This window comes from Gavialis gangeticus, unplaced genomic scaffold, assembly GCF_001723915.1.
Source record: "Gavialis gangeticus isolate Ggan-Ray unplaced genomic scaffold, GavGan_comp1, whole genome shotgun sequence".
NCBI lineage: Eukaryota > Metazoa > Chordata > Crocodylia > Gavialidae > Gavialis > Gavialis gangeticus.
Window position 1 is genome coordinate 1,266,820 of NW_017729031.1, and position 23,529 is coordinate 1,290,348.

The 23,529-nt window shown below is 43.6% G+C and overlaps 1 protein-coding gene across 6 annotated transcripts in view; it reads right to left on the reverse strand.

Annotated features, from left to right (window-relative positions):
* PKP4 (plakophilin 4) overlaps positions 1–23,529 on the reverse strand; it is a 245,731-nt gene that overhangs the window by 185,408 nt on the left and 36,794 nt on the right. For all 6 annotated transcript variants that reach the window (XM_019522356.1, XM_019522358.1, XM_019522357.1 and 3 more), the window contains one exon: positions 11,340–11,452. In XM_019522356.1, coding sequence (XP_019377901.1) covers positions 11,340–11,452 — 113 coding nt within the window. The remainder of the gene's footprint in view (positions 1–11,339; positions 11,453–23,529) is intronic.

A 23,529-nucleotide genomic window follows, 5' to 3' on the forward strand; every position in this document is an offset into this window, starting at 1 on the left:
CCCCCCCCCCCCGATTTGGATGCAGGCTATTCACTGTGAGCTTGGGGCCCTCGTTACCACTTCCAGCCCCACACCTGCCGCTGCAGCTGCCAATCCTCCTCCCCACATCTGCCCCCACTGCTGCTACCTCTCCCCCTCCCCCACACCTGCCCCCACTGCCACTTCTACCCTGTGCCTGCCACTCCCTACCTGCAGCTCTGGCATGACGTGGTTCCGGCTGCAGGGCTGGGACTACAGAACACAGGAGGAGCACCGTGCGGTTGCCAGCTAGGAACCATGTGGTGCCAGCTAGGAACCACGTGATGCCAGCTGGCTCTTGCTGTACCAGTGATCCTCCCCTCCCTCTGCCCATTCTTATCTGAATTTCCCTCTCTGGTGAAAGGAGGTAAGGAGCAGCCCCAGGTTCCCAGGCCAGAAGCTTCTGCTAAGGCAGGGGTTGGGGATGGGAGGGGCGGGGCAGCAGGCCTTGCTACTGCTGCGACTGGCTCCTGCCAGCAGCTTCCCCCTGGGTCCCACTGCCCCTGGCTCCTGTCATCTTTGACAGCCAGCCAGGGGCAGATAAATATTAATTTAAAATTGTTTTTTTAGCAGCCTCCCATTTTGCCCACCCCTGAATTAGGGTCTGTCTTTTTATGGCACTTGGCCTAATGTCCACAGCTTCCAGAATGCAGGGAATACAACTGTGTGTATGCAAGCTGTGTAGCTTCTTATGTGCCTCTGTGCACTAAGTGAATGGGGACAGTACCTGGCCAGCCTGAGTTGTGGGCAGTGGTGGCTGTGATGCAGGGCCAGAGGGGCCTGGAGCTAGAGATCTATGGCCCAGGGCTTCACGGATCTGGACAGCTTGCTGTTGTGCGGAGCTGGGGCCATCAACATTGACGGGGGAAATACAGGCATCCAGGACATGCACACGTACTTGGCAGGCACAGGTTCCACTGGGTGGCCATCTATGGGATGGCCAGCTGGTGGCTTGTGGCTATGAGGGCACATGCCATGACAAACTGCTGCTGGATCAGGTCTAGGTGGGCAGCCAGATGTTCCCCCCCGCCCCCACCCCAATCAGGGTTGGCTCAGCTTTTCAGCTCTGCTCAGGAGTCTTTGGCAGCTTGGGAAGCTTGTGAGGTATGCTGGGAGATGCCCAAGATGCTCCCCCCACCTGCTGATGGAAGGGAAAAAGGGGAACAGAAGCTGGGTGGAGGGGCAGGATGGGGGGGTGGGGCAAAGGTAGCAAGGACAGGCACAAGCTGCTCCATTTTCACACAACATCTGTCCCCCCTACATCTATGGAGAGGACGAATTTAAGATGTCCCTCCAATAATTAGATTCTATAAATGGAAAATTATAACAAATATATACATTTTTCATGTATATAATCTAATTATTGGGGGTGGGTTGTCTTAAGTTTAGGGTCATCTTAAATCAGATTTTAAATTGCTCATTTTTAGCTCAGTATTTTATATGAATTTTAGACTCTACTGTGCTTTTAATTCTCCAACAGAGTAGAAGTCCAGTTATTTTATTTATATGTTGCATTGATTGTAATTGCTGAAACTAATTCATATATTTACTGTAAACATCAGTGTCGATATTAGTATAAAAATAATGTTGATTATTGGGATGATTCATCAAGACTTTTTGCAAAAAATAAGCGAAGCATAAAGATAATTTTGCATTGCCTTATAATTAAAGATTGGTATACGATGTTATACAATAATATGAAAGTCATTTCTAATAAGATTTCTCAAAAGTGTGAAGTATTTAATATCATGTTATATACAACATTATTCCACATTTTTTAAGTAAGAAAGCTTAGCCTGCTCTTATTGGAAATTCAAGTTTCAATGAGGTCATGCTCTGAAAAACCTAGACTGCTTGCAGATGTAAACTCTCCCCCTGCAAAATGGCGCTTCATATTAAACTCGGTGCATTCCTGCGCCAAGCCCTGCACATGCCCAGAACAGACTGTGCTACACCCAGCTTGCCCAATGTCTGTAAAGACTGGGTGCTTTAGTAAGGCTTTTTGGCATTATAATAGCCAATTGAATCAGCTTTAGCTGAAAGCACCCAATCTTTATAGATGCTGCAGAGCTGGGCTGAAGTAATGCGCTGCTTCTTCAGGTAAAGCGTGTTTTTTGTTTGGTTGGTTTTTTTACTTCTGCAAGCAGCCCTAGATGTGTTCAGCAAAAATCACACCAAACAATTAGTTCAACATTTAAATTTCTTTCAGGCAGAAACATGTTTCATGTACTGAAATGTCTAGAGTGCAGGGACGGTTATCAGGTGGTTTAGCTGTCAAGTGATCTTATATGTTAATTCTCGATGGAACAAGAATTGGTTCATGCTACACTGTGGTCTGCCTGATCTCATCCAGATTATTCATCATGCTGACACTTTTCAGAAAAGGCTGCAATTATATATGAAACATCCTTGTGTGCATTAAAGTACGGTCAATATCGTTTTCCTGCGAAAATTTTAAATATTCAATTTACAGCATGTAATTATAGCATGTAATATTTTATTGGTATGGAGTACTTCTGAAACACTGTTATTTTAACACAAACTGCATAAAAATAAATCAGACAAAGGAAACTATTCTGATAGTTATTAAAACCCTTACGTTTAAACCAAAATCTTCATATAGCCACAGCACTAGACCACTTGAATTAGCTTGAATACTTCAGATCAAGAGAAATACTGACTGAATTACCTTAAAGATAAATGTCCTATAAGAGAATCAGATATATATTTTTATTTCCAGCTGATGGGGACCATTATAAGTTGGATTTTTATATCCCGGAGGAAACTGACCTGTGGCAGAAATTGTTTGTGATCAGAATGACAATGAGAAGTAATTAAAAATGGCTGCTTGAAGAGTTCTGCTTCAGTGAACTGCTCCAAATAAAATTGCACTTTTAGAGGTTTACACCTCAACCATTCACTGCTTGAAGAGTTGATTTGTTGACTATTTACTGTATTGTCAACAGGACATTTTAAAAATAGGATAAAAATGTACTATGCAGCAAAAGTAGGGCTGTTTTGTAATGCTGCAAGAGCACAAGACACTTTATGTTGTCATTGGTAACAATTATGTATTCAGGTCTTTATGATACAAAATGATTAAACTGGTACCAATAAGTGTGAGTTTTTTCTCAATGGTATTCAATTTTCTTCAGTTACATAGCAATTGTACCTGCTGACAGGAGGGAGAGGTGTTTACCAAATGGGAGTTTAGTATAACCAGCCTTTCACCTGGTTTACTTATCTTTCTTCTTTACATGTAGACTTCTGTCTACATCACAGAATTTACACACAATCTGATATCACTGACAACCTCTGGTTCAGAATCACAGGGCTGAATTCACAATAATAGGTTAGAAGTAATGTGTGGTAATGGACGTACAATAAAGCAATCAATGTCTTTTTTTGGGTTAAAGGAATGTTAATGCAGAAGTGGCAGCTCTACCTCTGGCCCAAGGCACACGCAGTGGCAGTAGTGGCTCCAGCTTTTGCCTGGGGCATGTAGTGGCAGTGACTTTAGAAAAGGACAGTGCTGGGACTGGCAACAAAGGAGGTAGGGCAAGCACACAGTGGTGGTTGCAATGAGCCAAGTGGCTGCCTTGTATCCACAGCTGTATCAGCTGTTGCTCACTATCACTATGTCCACCAGGGCCCAAGGGCCCAGGTTATACAGTAGGCCACTCATCCAGTCACACCCCCAAACTTCCAATTGCTCATCAGTAGCTTGGCAGGCGGAACAGAGTGACTCCACAGGCAGATTCAGCCCATAGGCCCTATGTTTGACACCCCTGCAATACAGGAACATGAAGGCATAAGTAAAGTATGATAGCTGACATGTGCTCCTAAGCAACAGCTTCACCACCCACTTTGTAAAACAGCTTAGTATGTTTGTCCATTCTCTCAGATTGAATCTCTGGGCTATGAACCTCTTCTTCCTTTCATTTCTGAATTGTGTTAAAGTGACAGCCCCAGCTGTCTTGGGCATCCCTCTCACTCCAGGGACCTGCGACAAGTAAAGTAGATTAAAGTGATCCAAAAACAGTATCTTTAAAATAAAGCGTTATATCTTAATTTCCTCAAGGACAGAACATATGTATAGCAAAGTACAAAAAATAAAACAGTACCCCTCTCCCATATAACTCAGTCTTATTCGCACCCCAATCTTAACTTGCCAGTTTTTGGGTTTTTTTTAAGTTCCCCTCAACCCAGTTAACCTCCATTTCTGGCTGGAAGAAACAGACTATCCTGGTTGCAACCTGATTGCTGGCTGTGTATTTCCTGACCAGCTCGTCAACATTCATAGATCACACACGTTCCTTGGGTAACAGCTCACCAGTCAGCATGCAGCAAAAGCTGTGTTAACTGGCATTTTATTAGCCAAAAAGCTCTACTAACCGACATCCAAGGGCCATGGCAAAAATGAAACCAGAAGTCCCACTTCTGGTGACTTCCAGTTTCGCAACCATGAGCTTTGTTCTTTTTTGGTCTATGGCCTGGGGCAAAGCAGCCTGTGCAGGACCCCTCTCCCTGTCCCCCGGCACACTGGTGCCAGGGAGTGCACCAGACAGTGCACATTTGATTAACTGGCTTATTTGATTAACTGGCATCCCCCATTCCCGGGGGATGCCAAATAACAGAGCTTTTACTATACCACCTTTCCTGTGTCTCAGGATGCTCTTGTCTTAGTGTTACTGTAGCAGGGCACTAAGGTGCCTGCTACTTGGAAAGCCGGAGTAGTGGCTCAGGTGCTGGTTGCTAGGGGCAACCAGGATGAGCTGAGGGCCCACACCTGGAGAGTCAGCTGACCAGAAGGGGAGGGCTGACTACTATAAGACAGACTGGAGGCTATGAGCTCTCACTCTCTCTCTCAACTGGCAGCCAGAAAGGAGGAGTACTGCTTGACTGAGGAAAGAGCTTGGCCCTGAATGTAGGAAAGAGAAAAAGACCTGGATGTATAAGCCTCTGAGAGATGTGGCATGGTTTGGAGAATGTTTAGCCAGGAGGTTTAACTTTGTGTTATAGCCCAGGGTCTTGTGTTATTGTTTGTTGTTACACCAGAGGACCGGGTGAGGCTATTAGGGGTTGGAGGAGGCCTCATAGGGGCTCCACAGTAGTGTGGGGACCCCGGTGCCAGAGAGGGCACAACATTCAGGGGTGCACTGACCCCAGCCCTGAGAAGCAGAGCAGAAGATTGGTAGGGGGCCAGGTAAGGCCAAGGCCACCTGAGCCCTAAGTGCGAGAAGCTCCAGAGTAGGCAGTGTGAGACAAGCCAGAGAGCGCCAGTGAGGACGCAGGCTGCGAGACAAGCCAGAGAGCGCCAGCGAGGGTGCAGAAAGGGAAATCGACCAGACAACCTCTGGTACATCTGCGAGGCTTGGGGTGTGGTACAGGGGTGGTTGGAGCCATGCATAGCCCATAGGACTGGGGTGCACCGAGTCACCCAAAATAGAACTGAGACTGAGATGCATCAGAGCACCGTGTCAGAAAGGACAAAAGGCAGCCTCCCTTATACATTGTTAACACCAAAGACGTGGCGGGCAAGATGTGAAGGTGCTTTAGTACCACACTGGCACGGTAGGGGGCACTAGGGGAGATCATGGCCATCCCTAGGACCCCGCGCTGCTACAGTTACCTTTGATGTCTATTCTTAGTCTTAGCAAGACAGCTATGGGTGTGGACAGATTATGCAACAATGGAGCCAGTCCCAAATGTTGCTGATTGGGAACCCATTCACAACTGTTGTGGCTCAGATGCATTCAATGCCATAGCACAGTCACCTTTAAGTATCAAAGTGCTGTGGCTTGAACACTAGGGGTAGGTGTGAGCACCCAGTCCAGTGTACTTGGGAGTGAAGGGAGGGTAGTACTTGAATCCACCTTCGGGGACCCCCCGGGGTCAGTGACCTGTAACTGGGGGATGTTTTCCCTCCTCTGCTAAACATGAGATCATGAAAGTTCAGCAGCCTGAACCTGAGTGAATTCAGCAGTGTGCTTACTTGACTTGGGGAGCTTGGGAAGAAGGGAGAGCTTGCACCCACAGTTTGGGGTTCCCAGAGGCTGAGGGATAATAAGGGGCTGCAGTCAAGTATGAAATGAAGACACAGCTAGCTGTTAGAAGAAAGCTTATACTGAACAAGCAATGTAAGGCAGCTCACCGATAAAAGGTGCCAAGAAACGGGGGCAAAAAACAGTCAGTTGAGTAATGGTCGTAAACCTGGTGGAGGGGGTAAGGTATGATGGAGTGTGTGATGCTGGAGAACCAATCAGACCCATGTCATGGAACGCTTGGCGTCCATATGTAGCATACCCAGTTCATAGAATCAATGAGTCGGAAGGGACCTAGACAGATCATCTAGTCCAACCCCCTGCCATGGGCAGGAAAGAGCACTGGGGGTGGGAGGGGTCATAAGACCCCAGCCAGGTGCCCATCCAGTTTCCTCTTGAAGATCTCCAGGGAAGGTGAGAGCACTACCTCTCTGGGAAGTCTATTCCAGGCTCTGGCCATCCTTACTGTGAAGTAGTTCTTCCTAATATCTAACCTAAACCTATCCTCCCTCAGCTTATGGCCATTGTTCCTGGTGACTCCAAGGGGGGCCCTGGTGAACAGACTTTCCCCGAGTCCCTGCTGATGGCCCCTGATAAAGTTGTAGGCAGCCACAACATCCCCCCTCAGTCTCCTCTTGTGGAGACTGAAGAGATTCAGGTCCCTCAGCCTCTCCTCAGAGGGCTGGCCACGGAGGCCCTCAACCATACGAGTGGCCCTCCTCTGGACCCTCTCCAGGTTCTCCACGCCCTTCTTGAAGTGCGATGCCCAGAACTGGACACAGTACTCCAGCTGTCGCCTGACCAGTGCCGCATAGAGGGGGAACAAGACCTCTCTGGACCTGGTAGTGATGCCCCTATTGATGCAGGACAGGGTGCGGTTGGCTCTGCCTGTTGCTTCGTCGCATTGGCGACTCATATTCATCCTGGAGTCAATCCTGACTCCAAGATCCCTCTCTGCCTCTGTGCTGCTGAGAGGGTCAGCCCCTAACCTATAACCATAATGCTGGTTCCCTCTCCCCAGGTGCAGCACCCTGCACTTGTCCTTGTTGAACCGCATCCTGTTCAGATCCGCCCACTTCTCCAACCTATCCAGGTCTGCCTGGATGCGGTCCCTGCCTGCCGGTGTATTCACTTTACCCCACAGCTTGGTGTCATCAGCGAACTTGAACAGGGTGCTCTCCACACCCTGTTCATGTACTCTTGAACCAGTGCATTGCGATTTTCCAGGTTCATTTTTTAACCATTTCAAGTCACTTTAAACCAGTTTAAAGGGCTTGGTACATCGGTTCACTTCAGGTTTAGGCTGCATTTAAACTGGTTTAAGCATTCTGTGTGTCCATACTAGGCGTGCACCAATAAAATTTTTTTGGACCAATACCAATGGCTGATTATTGACCAGCCATATCGGCTGATGCCAATCCAATTGCTGATATGCAGCCTGGGCGCTTGGAGAGCAACCTCTAGCTGGTAAGTCTGTTGAGGGGAAGGGATGTGTGTATGTGTGGACAGACACAGATTTAGGCCCCTCGTGGTGAGGGAGGGAGGGGGGATGGGGCAGGGGTAGGGGTAGCCGCTGTCCATCTGGGGTGTGGCAGCATGCAGGATGCTGGCAGCTCATCCAGAGGACAGGGAGGGGGAGCAGCTCCTGCCACTGCACACACCCCACAGGCGAGGCATGCAGGGGCACATACCCCCCAGATATGTGCATGGGGTGAGGGCTGGCTGCCTGCTGTGCACTTCGGACTGGGGCTGTTCCAGACACAGCCCCTGGATGAGTCACTGGCTCTATCCTGTGCCCTGCTCCATCCTTGGCTGGGCTGCCCCAGCCCCAGCCCCAGCCCCAGCCCCAGCCCTTCCCTCACTGTGGGGGCCTCAATCTGCACCCCCATGTCCCTTCTCTCCCCCACACCATTTCTCCACAACAGACTTACCAGCCAGGCACTGCTCTCCAAGCCACAGAGCTGCACTCCTGGCCCAATGCGTGCTGCGGCTGCACGCACGCATACAGCATTTATTGGCGACATTATCAGCCACATCAGCCAAAAAAAGCCGGTCACCGATAGTGGAAATTTTCCTTTCATGAGTGCCAATACAATATAGACTGATGTATCACTGCACCTCTAGTCCATACTCTATGTCATCAGAATTAGAAGTTGTTCTATTTGTTGGGAAACTCCTGTTTCTTGGGATACTCCTTAATTAGGCCATTGTTTTAACTGTCCTGCTTGGCTCTTCTAACAACTCTATTTATATAGTTTTGTGCAGCAAGTAATGGATTATTATTACACACACAGAGGCACATGCAATATTAATAAAAAGTAATACAGATTATCCAAGTTCAAATGTATCCTAGAGGAAAGAAGCTTTGGATCTCATCAGAAGCTGGCATGCAGACAATGAATCAAGGAGGTGGTTCTCTCATAGCAGCCCCTAGCAAGACATATTACTCTCTGGATGGCACACAACTACTTTCTCAGCTAGGTACAGTATAATCATAAAAAAGGAGGAAGGCAGGGTTTCATGTAAAAATAAAAACCAACAGTAATGTTCAGAGGCTTAATATCTGCAAGTTGTTATGAAAGCTCCTGGGTAGATTACCTTTGGGCAGATTATTTTTCACAGAATACAGCTCAATATCAAGTAATAATATGAAGAATTTTGGATTACTGTTCAATTAAGGCATTATTTATAAAACTACCAATAAGATGTACTTCAAGTCAGACTTTATAACACTTAAAAAGTATGCACAGTACTTTTATTATTAGCTATGAAAAATATAGCACAAATACTGGCTGATAATGTATGTGCCTGGAGATTTTTACTAGATTCATAATTTACATGTACTAAAATACATGACAAACTGCCTTAATTTGAGTGCTAATGGACATTTAGAGAAAAACACATTAACTTAATTATGTAAATGGTCATTTGTTAAACCACAACAGAAACAACTGCAAGAGAAATGAGACTACATTTACAGCCATTACAGAATACAAGTTCCCACCTTGTATATGGGGATATAAAGCTCTTGGGAATGTATTACCTTTCTATGGGAATATATTACCCCTATATTACCTTTATGGTAATATATTTCCTTTTTATTACAGCAATAACAGCAATACTATATCATTGCAACAACTGGAGACATCTTGATTATTTAGAGTATAATAAAGATGTGCAGAGATGTAGCTAGGCATACTGGTGCTGAAGGCATGTGGGGGGGAAGGGGTGCTGAGCAGGGCAGGGCTGTGTGATTACCCCTTCATGTAGGGGTTGCTGCAGCTCTGGGAGCACTGCAAGCTGCAAAACATGGGTCACTGTTGCAGTAGTAGTAGGTGCAGGTTCTCTGGGGGCTGCCTCTCTAAATCAGCACCTGAGGCTGGTGCTTGCCTAACCCTGTTTACATTACTGAGGATGTTGACTTGGTAAAATGATAAAGTTTGGGGACCACCTATCCAAGGCAGAATGTCTTTTGTTGTGATTGGTAAAATGAACTGGAGTACTGAAGGTTTAAACAGAAGATACCTGGAGGCAAGACATAACTATGGCTTTGGAACTCCCTACCAAGAAGCATCCAATACAAACCTCCATTTTTTTGGCCTTCACATACCTTTGGATACAGGTACAACAGAAAGAATGGTGTGGGGAATATTGTATTTCCACTTGTCAGGTATTTCACAGTATGTATAAATATTTTACAAGCAGAAACATTTTATGTTGTAACAATACTATCATATGACCACTGAGGTAAAGTATTTTAAAGTATGAAATTGAAGATTACAGGAAGTGAACATTAGTTGGCCATGCTTTGGGAGATTTGTTTTCAGACCCAATATGAAGAGGATCTCTATAGAGTTAAATACTCTACCTCCAAAAAAGGATGTCCCTCCAATCAAAACAAAAGTTACTTTTGAAAGAATACAGAAACCAGTGGTATTTAAAACACAAGAAACTGCATGTATGAAGGAGCTGCTCTTTTGATGAATGTTAATGAGGTCTGCTGGAAGTTGAAGCCTAGGTAGTTATTTTATGATAGTTCATGTAAAAAAGCTTTAAAAACAAGAATCTTCACTTTCAAAGGTTATTATAAAAATCACAGAAGTATGGGGCTGAAGAGGCTCTCAGGAGATCAAGTCTAACCCCTTGCACAAGGCAGGGACAACACTGTCTAAAACAGGCTAGCCAAAAGTCTGCCTAACCTGTGTTTATAAACTTCAAAGGAGAGGATTCCACTACCATTCCAGGTAATCTGTCCCAGAATTTAACTGCCCTCATAGTTAAAAGATTCTTCTTAATAGTCTACTTAAATATCCCTTGTTGCAATTTAAGCTCATTATGCATGTCCTATCTTCTGTGGACACAAAAAAGAGTTGATAGCCATCCTCTTTATAACAACAGTTTTTCGGGGGTCTCCCCCACCTCCCATTTGAGACTTATCAAATCCCCCACTCCATCAATATTTTCTTTTCTAGATAAAATGATCCCAGGACTTCTAACTTTCCCTAGTGTGCTGTGCCTATTAAAGATCTACATATTTCTTGTTGCTCTCTTTTGGACTTGTTCCAATCTGCTACCAATCACTTAATCTGCTTGAGGATTTTAATAATCTAAACACATTTGGCATATGAAAGCTTTCTAATTATGAAAAAATATACTGTAATTACTACACACCTACAACATACGGTATGTAATACTACATTTTAAAATGGACATATTGTGTCAAATATATAGCATTATATTATACCATTTTAAATATACTCAAAAGTATGCATAAAGAAACCAAGAACAAAGTATGTTAAAAGACTGATAAAACTAGATGACTTATTAAATACATATGGTAGCGTGCAACTTTGTTACAAATAAATTTAAATATAAACATGAATTATGGTTGGACATTTCCTGGGAAGTATTTGGAAACACAAGTATAACATTCACATCCTTGTATTATACCAGTAATGATTAGAATCACTGAGTTACTGCAAATAAATAAATTAGTAAATTTGCTTTCACTAAATATGAGTAAGCCAAGTCCATAACAATCACTATGATAAATTCTTCTTCTATTCTGTTTTGATTTAGGACAATCCGGGAATAATTAAAACTTTACAAGCACTGCAGTAAAAGATAGGAAGCAAGAGGCCTTTATAGTTTCAACTGTAGTGAATCAGCATTTTTGAATGCTAAGTAATTGTAAACTGATCAGCAACCTTACAAATAATTACACATAGCACCCAAAACAACGAGGGGATGCAAAAATAAAGACATCAAGGCCTGTACCTTGTGCTGGCAATGCTCGGCGATTCTGCTCCAAGTCTACATCTTTCTAGTTGACTAGCAACAATTTGCCTCTCCACCTCCAGTTCTCTGGTGAGTCTTTGAAACTGCAGCTCCTGTGATTTCAAAACAAAAATAAGGCATTCTGGGTGTTATAAGTTAGATGAGATCCTATTAATCCAAGGTATCAGAGTTAAAAAAAATGAGTGTAGATCAATAATGAAACAGTAATTGTGCATTATGATTTTCCCTTGTAACAACTCTTCAATAGTTAAAATTGTCTACTGGAATACTACAGTATACATTTTATAGCTCTTTAAACCAAAGCTAGCATAAACATAATTTCCACCCCCCCATTAAAAAAAGGAAAAAGGAAAAGAATAAAATGCTCAGCTATCTGTGGCATAAATAGGAGACATTTATTATCTGTTGCTATATGATCTATGATTTCAGTTATTCCAGTATCCTCCTCTGCTGCTGCACTTTGACACATTGATTGAAACTTGAAAATATACTTAACTATGTCTGCAACTGCTGAGAATACTGCAGCTTGTCATTCTTAGCTACAAAACTTTAAGCCCTCAGCTGCAGTACATGGTGATTTTACATTAAAAAATTTAAACACAATTGCAGTTTGAAAGTTGACAGAAACGTTACATAGACATTCCTCCACCTTTGAAAGCTATAACAAAAATTCTCATTCCAGTACTTGTTGTTTTCTCAGTTACACTTGCACCATCCCTCTCCGACAGCCTCAGATGCAGTCATGTAAAACAATGGTAATCAGAGGTTGCTTATTGTTTCTAAAAGCTTGAGATTTCACAGAGAAATGATACTCTGCTCTGTGGTAGATCACTGAAGGAAATCAAATCATATTACAAGAGGAAGGATTTTACTTTTACATAGATAGCTTTCATAAATGATCAAACAGGTGACATTAGAACATCAGTATTATTTTAAATGTATATGGTTCAACTTCTATATGCATTTTACATTCTGCACGTGAACTGAAATGGGTTTTTTAAATATTAATAAATGTTCATTAATACATATTAATACATGTGATCTGATGAAGAATGACTTGCATTCTAAAGGTTTAGAATTTTAAACAACAACCATTCAGTTGGTTCAATAAAAGATATCATCCCAAAAAATCTTGCTGCTTGCAATAAATGTTTAAGCATCAGAATCCTAAACAGAATAGATATTTTTAAAAGGGTAATGTAACAACTTTACCTGCGCTGTTCAATTTCTTCATCAGCGATTTGGACGATGGGGTGAAATGCAACCTGTTTAAATTTGCTGATGATACCAAAATTTGGGGTAAGGTGAGCACACTAGTAGGGAGGGAAAGACTACAATAAGACCTGGATACGTTACAGGAGTGGGCTGACATGAACAGGATGCATTTTAATACTGACAAGTGCAGGGTGCTGCACATAGGCAGTAGAAACCAGCAGCACCCTTATAGAACGGGAAACTCCCTTCTTGAGAGCACGGAGGCAAAAAGGGATCTTGGAGTCATTACTGACTCCAAGAGGAACATGGGCCGACAATGCGAGGTCACGGTTGGCAGGGCTAACCGGACCTTGTCGTGCATCCACAGGTGCATCTCAAGTAGAGCCAGGGAGGTGATCCTCCCCCTCTATGCAACGCTGGTCAGGCCACAGCTGGAGTACTGCGTCCAGTTCTGTGTGCCCCATTTCAGGAGGGATGTGGGCAACATTGAAAGGGTCCAGAGGAGGGCCACCCGCATGATCTGGGGACAACAGGGCAGACCCTACAATGAAAGACTGAGGGACCTGAACCTGTTCAGCCTTCACAAGAGAAGGCTGAGGGGGGACCTGGTGACTGTCTATAAACTCACTAGGGGGGACCAGAAGGGTTTGGGGGAGACACTGTTTCCCCCAGAGCCCCCTGGCATGACAAGGAACAATGGACACAAATTATTGGAGAGCAGGTTTAGATTAGACATCCGCAAGAACTACTTCACAGTTAGGGCGGCTAGGAGCTGGAACCAACTTCCTAGGGAAGTGGTGCTGGCTCCTACCCTGGGGGTCTTTAAGAGGAGGCTTGATGACTACCTGGCTGGACTCATTTGAGTCCAGTCTTTTCTCCCACCCAGGCGGGGGGTTGGACTTGAAGATCTACAAGGTCCCTTCCGACCCGACTTCTATGATTCTATGAACTTTTGCCATGCAAGTGGGTTTGACACAGCCATGTTCTGTAGGAGTTTCAGACTGTGCTGCTGGAACTCCATTTTGTCTTGTCCAGCTCACGGGCAGCTCTTATAACAATAGGGACATATTAACACTTAATTCTCTAAGTAAAAGATAGTTGGGTAAACTGAGGCCATATTCTCAGCCTGCGTCCAAAATGTGCCAATAGCTGCCTTGCAACAGAGGTTTGGCAAGCTGGTCAATAGACTGCATATTTTTTGACTGGTCAAAGATTATAGCAATTTTATGGGGAATGAATATATTTTTGCAGTTCTCTCGATTGAAATATGATTTTTTTTTTTGCAAAAATTCTTAATGGAAAATTTGTGCTTCTTCTGTGTATGATCTGATCATATTAGCAATTTTCTGACTGATATTTGACTGGTCAGTTGACAACTTTATTTGACCAGTTAAATACCAAACCCTAATTATAACAATGTGAACACACAGTTAACAGAGAAATATTCCATTAAAACCCTTACTCCATCACAATGACAAGGGAAACTAGGCATTGAAGTCTACAGAACTTTCACTGGGATCCTCAAAGCCAATCAGAACAACTCTGGTACTTTTGGTAGTGGCAGCTTTGATACCAACAAACTCTCTACTAACCCTGGAGCAGGCAGAGCCAGGTTTGGAATATGCCATGACAATAGATATTAGACATTATAATCAGATGAAGAACCTGGTAAATATCCAAGTAACACACTAAGAATGAGTAGCCAGCAGGACATCATCCAGGTTTTGTCTCATTGGCTCAGGCAGTAAGGAAGATAGCAGACACTTCAGATTCCTCATACAGGAGACTATATACACCCAGCTGTATAATACTGCTTGGAAACGATTCCAAATGCATGGGCATGAAGCACATGCACATCTACAATGGGATCCAAAATAGACACATGCTTAAAATATATCTTTTGATTAGCCTCTGGATATTCCTATTTGTGAGATTAACAAAGAGTGCAATTGTGGAGCTCTGGTTGAATAAGGGCTATAAAACAACCAAAACAAAAGTTCAGTGCTGGTTGAAAGTTGAAATATTATTAGAAGAGACTGCAATGTTACTCTGCTGAAAGTTTTTTGGAAATACAATATATTTTTTGAACACATATTGAACTTAGGTAACATCTAAAAACCTTTTGAGAAAGAATGATGGAATCCTAGAGATGTTATCTGCAGACTCGTTGAATGTATTATGACATCTCTAAGTGAGTAAATAACTGGAAAGTCTTAATAATGGTCTAAAAACATGTTGAAGAAAGATAAACCATCACCTGCACTGATGGAAACAGTAATGAGTGGAGGCTGGAAATGGAGATGATGAAAGATATTGTGCAAATTATATCTCCTGTACAAATTAGTTTACAGAAAATTAGCCTTTTGACCTGTTTCTCACAGCCTTAAGAGATTACCTGTGGCTCTTATGAATGCCCTCTTCATAGGTATGTGATATCGTCATCTTACAAAAGGGCCAAGGGATTTACACAAGACCACATCCAAAGAAAAAACATGAATCACAGAAAATACCACCAAAGTAGCTAAGTATATTTCACTATACTGTAGGTAAGGAGAAATCCATTTTTCTTTTAAATGGCCATCAGTCCAAAGCAATTACCTTAAGAAACCTCAGGGGTACATACAGCAACCTTTCCTTAACAAATCTAAGTTTTTTTGTGGGAGTGGAGATGGGAGGAGGGGCTTGTTTACTGCATCAGTTGTACAGCTGATGCTGATCTGGTCAACTGGAACACCTGTGAACTCAGGTAGTTGTGTCTATTGTTCCCAAAGCACAGCACAGAACTCAATTATATGAGAGATCCTAAATTTGTTATAAGATGCTAAAAGGTGCTTTGTAACTCTTGGCATTCAGGAGGTGCAGTACTAGATAGTCTAGTTGATTCCTTAGATTTATGTGAACTGGTTAAGCAAGGAAACTGAACTGGGCAACACAAACTGCCTACAGTGTCCTGGGGCTAGTGGATCTCCAAAGTGTTCTTTTACATCATTCCCATCTTGTCAGAAAGCTGAAGGATATTTGACAGGTCAGAGCCTGTTCAATCTTGGTCTGCAGTGGCATGGCTGCTACTTTTCTGGTGGCTCTGCATCTTCTGTATGACCTCTGCATATTCCTGCTTGGTCCATCTGGCACTGAGTTGTGGAATCTTCTGAAGAACAGCGTTCACTGATATGTTAGGAAATAAGTAAGGCAACAAGGACAAACTCATCTGCACCACTGATGGTTAAGGCCACTTCCCTTTAACATTTTTCAGACTCCTACAGGAGGATAGGGAGGGAAAAGGCATCAGTGAACCCTGTTCTTCAGATTCCACAACTCAGTGCCAAGTGGACCAAGCAGGAATATGCAGAGGTCATACAGAAGATGCAGAGCCACCAAAAAGTAGCAGCCATGCCACTGCAGACCAAGACTGAACAGGCTCTGACCTGTCAAATATCCTTCAGCTTTCTGACAAGATGGGAACGATGTAAAAGAACACTCCCCTAGTGCAAATGAAAATAATCTGATATACATTAAAGCAGAACTGTCCAATTTCTAAGTGGCTGGGGGCTCATTTGCATGGCCTCATAAACATGTAGCACCCCTATGCTGATGCTTAGGGCTGGGGGTCAGCATTGGGACCACAAGAATCCTGGTCCCAATGCTGAAAAACAACTGCTGGGACAGAAGATTACAAGGTTCCCTGGAAAACAGAGCTGAGAAGCTCCAGGTGCTGGGAACCTGGCAAGCCCTGAGCCTGGCCACCTTTCCTGTCTTGCCCTGTGGTCCCCTTGGGGGCCACATGACCAAACACTTAAAAATGCCAGGTTTACAGGGAGCCAAGTTGAACCTGAACTTTTTAGATATCCCAAAGGATGGGAGGGGGGAGGGGCTCCCCAATCCCAGAGTGTTGGTGCCTCAGGACTTCTAAAAGCCATGCGTGCAGCTGGAGTCATAGGTCAACAATCAGCTGCATAGATGGCCCAGGGTTTCACACCCACTCTAATAGTTAGCTGATTTTCAAACCTGGTCTAGACAGTCCTGGGTGCGTTCGAGACCCAGGGCTGTGGGGACCAGATCTTGAACTGGACCCAGGACTAACAGTTAGGTCTGACAATCAGCTGACCTGGCCTGGACATCCCTGAGTCTTGAATGCTTCTGGGAGTATTGTGGCTGGGGCTGACAATCAGCTGATTTTAAGAGTCAGCCCCAACAGTCCTGGGTCAGGAACCTGCAAGGATCTGAGCACAGCCCTAGTTTTGGGACAAAGCTGCCCTCTGCCTAATCTTCAGGATTGAGTTGGGGGCAGTTCAACAGTTGTGCAATTGGAATCAGAGGGTTTTTATGCCCTGCCCCAAATGTTGTGCCCCCTGTGGCAAAAAATTCCTCCAATCCTAATTGCATTTTAATGTTTTTCAGGGGCCAGACTTTTTTTTCCAAAAGAGAATTACAAGTCTTTCAGTCTACAGACCTTTAGCAGAAGGCATTGACAGCACCATAAATTTTGGCTCACAACATCTCTTCAATTTTTTTGTTAGGAAATGATGACAACAGAAACACTTAAATGGAGATAGGTTGGCAGATGGCTGTACTTTGCTGCAGAATAATACAGAATTTTGTTGGGATACATTTTGCCTATTTGTTATCCATAGATCTTTACATGTATTCTATTAGTAACTATTAGTATTCTATTAGAATCCTATTTTATTTTTTTATTATTTTTTAAAAAAGCACACAGGTCTTGTATTTTGGTAAGAAAGATTTCCAAGTAAAGCCATTAAGGAAAAAATAGTTATCAAAATAACATTCACTGTTTTGTTTTGCTTTGCTTTTTCCCCCCATAAAGTTGTAAGAGGAACTTGTACCCAACTGGCAGAGGGTGGGGAAGTGGGGGAGGGAGCAACCAGTAGGCAATTATTAATGACAGAAACAAATGAGCTGACTTTCAAAGATATTGAAATCCACAGTGTGGGCGCAGTTGCTGCCAGCACAGAGCTGATGCCAGAGCTGTGCAGCCCAGCGCAGCTGTTTGTTCTCTGCCTGCTGCTTGCTGCAGCTGCCCAGAGCCTCGGCTGGCTACAAACAGCTGCACTGGGCTCATCACCTTTGTCCCAGGAGCGGGGGAGAGACAGGGGCTGCACTGTCTCAGGCCCCTCCCCACCCACCTGCTTGGAGGCGTGCCTGCACACACTGGTGCGGAGCTAATGCCGGAGCCGCCCAGAGCCCAGCACAGCTATTGGGAGCCTCCTGGCTGCAGCTGGCCCTGGCTCTGGGGAGCTGCTGCCAGCCAGGATCCTGGGCTGCTCCCAGTAGGCAGCTGGGATGCTTCACGCCCTGCTGGGAGCAGCCCAGGCTCCGTCGCTGGCAACAGCTACCTGGAGCTGGGGCTGGCTGCGGCATGTCAAGCAAACTGGCCTTGCATGCCACGCTCGGCATGTGTGCCAGGGGTTGCCGACCCCTGACTTACAGACTCACTATCCATAATGCTTTAATCCCTAAGTACAATAAGCACCCATTCTAGACCTTCACATCAGTATTTACATAGCCAAAACATTCACACACAACTGAATCTGTTGGCAAAATCTGAGCCTGAGTTGCATGCTATATTATTCATATACTAACTGATTTTTCCCTTGCAGGAGTTATGGAAAATGCTGCTAGACATCATCTGTTTACAGTATGCAACTGAAGCTGCTGACCTTGAAAATTCATAGGCTAAGGAGGATATTTAACAAATGAGTAGCCAGGGAAGGATTCTCCAAATCACAAAATTAACTAAACTTTCCATGACAGGGCTAACATGTAAGTATACAAACACACAATCCCTACTCACAATATTAATAAAAAAACCCTCTTTACTTGTACCTACTATGAAAATACTTTCTGGAAGTTCTACAAGTATCTGAACCAGGCCTAGTGCAGTCCCGAGGCTGGGACCAACAATCAGCACTGGGTTATGCTGGGCTGTGGGCACCCAGCTTTCAACTTGCAGGATTATGATGCTGGGCACCCCCTGCACTGGTAAGTAGTAATGGTGACATTTGGACCTGATCCCAAAAATCTCTTGTCCTGACATGCATTTTTGGCATGACAGGAAGCGTGATTATTGGGATTGCACCATTAAATCAATAGCCCAAGGCGCTGTAAGTTCATGCCCTAGCAACCTAGATTACTTCACAGTGACTTCATATTGAAACTCAACGCATTAGCAGGCTTTTCTGTATCTACAGATCAAATCTCTACTGCTTAATAAAAAAAAATATCCCATAATGCACAGCATTCTTAATTTTACAACATAAATTTTGGTAATATAAAATGCATGCCAAAAATGACTTTATATTATTTGAAAGCAGAATAAAAATTAAGAACATCAAGCAGTAATATGTTCTACAGAATGAAAACAAAAATAATTATTACAGAAATTATACTGTATTTGTATAATTGCTAGTTTCAAGGAGAAAGTTGCCAATTTTTCCCCCAAAATCAAACAGCGCTAGTTGATTCTAGACATGGGAAGATAAAAATTGTAATTTAAAAACACTTAAAAAATGAATGCATTTTAACCATGAGCTTTAATTAAATTAAAATTATAAAAATTAAAAGGCAGAATAATGGTTATTATTAACTGATATTACATAGGCAAAGAAAGATTTATCATTAGTACATAAAACAGGGCACTGCTAAATTCTTGCACTGCTGGATATACTTCACAAGTTTAAAAAAAGTATTTTCATTTAACATAGTGAGATCAACTGAATTTTTTTAATTACAGAATTTACCTGGCAAATCTGAAACTTTTCCATGTTTATAATGGGAAATAATTTTCATTTCTGTAGTACAGTCAATAGAAAGGAAGATCCTTTTGAAGGCAACAACAGCTTCATTCACTGGACAGACACAGAAGACGATTGGGAAGATTGTTTTTAAATATAAATTTATCTTGTCAAAATTGTTTGTCAAAAGTTGGAAACATTCATCACTGAAGTCTTCCTCTAAACTTTCCTTGCTACTAATTCCAATCTCAAATCTGGAATATTTTCTTAAAATAAAAAATTTAATAATTGTAAAGCCATAATTCACAAGATGCTATTGTTACTTTGAGAATAACAGTGCACCACATTTAAGAAATTAACTTTATTCTTGGTATAAGCCAGGGGTAGACAGCCGCCGGCATGGGTGCCAGAGCACAGCATGTGAGCCTTGGGGCAGACCATGGGGAAGGGGATGGGGCTGTGCTGCCACAAGAAGGATCTGGTACCTCACAGCTCCCCTGCTGTCTGTCCCAGCACACCAACATCTTACAAGCTGAGGTTGGGTATTGGCACTCTGCCCAAAAACGTGGCTAATTCTTGGTTTAAGCATTGGTACAGAGATCCTGGTCTCACCTCCATAACTAACTCTTTTATTCTATCATATTATGTAAAGCACTGTGGCTATAAAAGAAAACTGGCTTATAACTTGGACAGTTGTATGCTGAAGCTCTTAAAGGATCAAGTACATAAAACTAAGGCTAGGTTAAGACGTTCAGAAAGGTTAGGGGAAGTAGTGTGAAAAATGGCCACCCAATCTAACTTAGTTCACCTATGTGTTGACCTTCTATTTGAATCCCTAGTTAGGTCAATCTAAGTACAACCTGTACAGAAGTTCCAGGAAGGTTCCAAAGCCAACAGCCCTCCCATCTTGCCATATCCCCCTGATCTACCCACCCCTTGCTCCCAACACTGACTTACTTCAATCAGGTTCCCAGGATGAGTGAACACTAGTAAAATCAGCCATAGGCACAGTTTTTGCAGGATATGGGGCAGTTCAGTGGGATCGGGGGCAGCCTGGGGAAAGCAGGGACTGGGTAGGTTCGGCAGGAACAGAGAACCTCTCCAATCCTGCCAATCCCCTCAATCCTCCCAAACCCCGCCACAGGCCCCATTAACCCTGTTTCCCCCAAGCACCTCTGCTAGCCCCCTCCGCCTCCTTTGATATGCCTTAGATCAGATGGCCATTTTTAACCCGATATAACCTCCCCCTAACCTCCCTGAATGTTTGTATGTACCTAAGTAAAGAAGCACTTAATTAGTTGATCTTTTAAGACAAAAAGTGGTCCTTGGGCCAGATGAGTAGTGTAAGGTTGGTCTGCAGCTGAACTGGAGTAAGGGTCCAGGCTGACACAAGGGTCCAGGCCCACATTCTGGATTGAGACTTGGCTCCAGTCCTGGCGCCACATGCCGTATGCTGGGTCAGGCCCAGTGGCACATTGTACTCATGGCCCTGCCCCACATGCACGGCCATGTTATCTGGCTCATAGGGCTTGGAAATTTGGCACTGGGGGAAATGGTGGCAGGGCTACTTCTTACTGCCAAATTTCTGGACCCGTGGGGAGTACCATATGCTAAATGCATGGCTCCGTCAGCTGGATTTGACCCGCAGACCAGTTTGAGCACATTTTTAACTGTGCGCTGTTTTTAACATATTTTTTTCTCCAAAGCTTTCAACTTCCTTAAAGAGAAGAGGGAGAGGAAAACACTGCATTTTCAGCTGAAACTTATCTGATCACTGAGTTATCAGCTGGAAGTCTAAACAGGCCTTCAGACTCTGACCTATATCCAAAAGGTAACATATTACCCTCAAAATGGAAGCAACTGCCATGGCTATTCTTTTCAGTTATTTCCTAAAATCAACATTATCTCAGTCTGATCTGGCTTGAGCCTCAGCCAGCTTGCCCTGATCCATGCACCATTCCTGTAGAGAAAGCAAGCAACTAAATCAATCCACGAAACCAGAATAGTATACTATACATAGGTCTTGAAGACACAACAAGAAGTGCATCCTCACTAGTCTTCTCAATACTCTTCTGAGTGAGTCAGCAGCCCTTTGGGAATTCTACAAGAGAACTCTGCGAGTAGGAATAGTTTCCTATCATTACTTACATGCATATATATTCCTACATGCTCATGCACACATATGCACACATGCAAAGCAGAAACTAACTTCAATTGAAGTAGTTCATTAAAAAGTTATTTTGATACACTCATGATATACAGTTAAGTAAAAGTATATTTATTGCAATCATGAGTCTGAGCAGTATAATCAAATAATGGTCTGAAATTGAGTTCCCAAATGGCTTCATGACAAATGTATAGATAGAATACGATAGCCAGGAAATTATTCACCTTTTAATCAATTCAGAACAGATGCAACTAGAAGTACTTTCTGAAAAGACTCCGTTTGTTAAACCAAAAGGACAATGCCATGAACACAGACGCCTTCTTGAGTGATTTAAAACACACAAAAACTGTGCTAGTCATGTCAATGCTTGAAATAATCTACCATTTCCCAAGTCCTAAAAGTATGTGGGACTGAAAAGTATTTTTAAAATTTGGCAGGTCATATGTTCATACCCCAAAATTGAATTCAGATTGGCATTTTTGATTCATTTCAATTGTGACAACATTTTAGCTGCTATTATCTGGAAAATATCTAGAGAAATCTGTGACAGTTATATACTTTATAGAAAATAGTTATTAGATTATAGATTAAAATCAGCAAAATGATAGCAAATAATGATACTCATTTCATACAAATGCTCACAATTTTGTAGTGGTATGAAGACACATATACTCCAGTGGATGCTATGATGCAACGGTACTCAACTTTCAGCCTGTGAAGCTCTGTCATTCAGACTGCGGGTCTCCCCATGGGTTTGGAAATTTGGTGGGAAGGGAACAGTGGCAGCACTAATTGCTGCTCCCTGCTTCCAAATTTCTGGACCTCTGGAAAGCCCTGAAGGCCGGATGTCATGGTTTAGCATGCAGAAGGACTGGTTCACAGGGTTGCTCTGAAGCTGGATCTGGCACACAGGCTAGGGACAGGTATTACACATAAACTGGCTTAAGTGATCAGAAACTGGTTTAAGCCTGTAACAGAACAGATGTTCAGTGCACATAAACTGTTTTGAAAATGGCTGAAACCAGTCTGAGATAAACCTGGTTAAATGTAGTATCAGACTTAACTGATTTGTGTCAAACCCATTTATGAAACTTCTGTCCCAGACCCCTTGCTGGTTTAAGTTAAAAAAGACTCCCCCAGCATCCCCGCGTGCTCTCTGGGCTGGGCGGGGCTCTCTGCTCCACAGCAGAGCTGGCTCCTCCCCTCTGCTCCCTGGCTGAGGCTCAGCAGAGACTGCAGGCATCTGCCTGGCTTCCCTCTGCTTCCCCCTCTCCACTCCCTGCTCAGCAGGGATTATTTTCTTGTCCCCTCTGCCTTACACAGATCCTTCTCAGCATTAGCTAGCAGGCCACATGCTGGCTATGGTCCATGCTGTGCCAGACGGGACAAAAGCAGAATCAACATGTAGCTGGTAATGTCCCTCTGTTGTTTTCTTAATGGGGTGATAAACACTGTTATCAATTCCCTGCTGGGCTGGTCAGAAGGGGTGAGGGGGATACCTTAAACAAAGCATCCTGCCAGGGCCTGGCCTTGCCCCCATCAGCTCAGCACTGTGGAAGGCAAGGGATGGCTGCTTTAGCACCCCCTGGCTTCTAGCCTGAACCACTGCAGGCATGTGCCTGCATTTCTGGGATGTCTGTGCAGTTACAAAGTGATTCAGCCTAGCCAGGTTAGACTAACCTGCAAAGACTGAATCAATTCAGGCTAAGGCTTTTTGAATGCCTGTCCCTAGCAAAAGTCTCCAGGGGTGGGGGGGGTGTGGAGGAAAGGAGCTCAGTCAGGATAGGGAGGCTCTAACTCATCTGCTGGGTTAGATGGGAGGGGGGACTCTAACTAATGGAACTTTGTGTACAGCACTGTGAGTTAGAGCATATCCCCTAAACATCTGTAGGCCCCATTTCAGGTTAAGCCACTACCCCTTGCACTTAAGACTCATTGGATAGAGTCAACTGGAGACTTTTTAAGAGCGAGGACTTACATGCTAGAAGCCAGGGCCTGATCCAGGCTATATCACTGAGTCACACATCTTCTAATT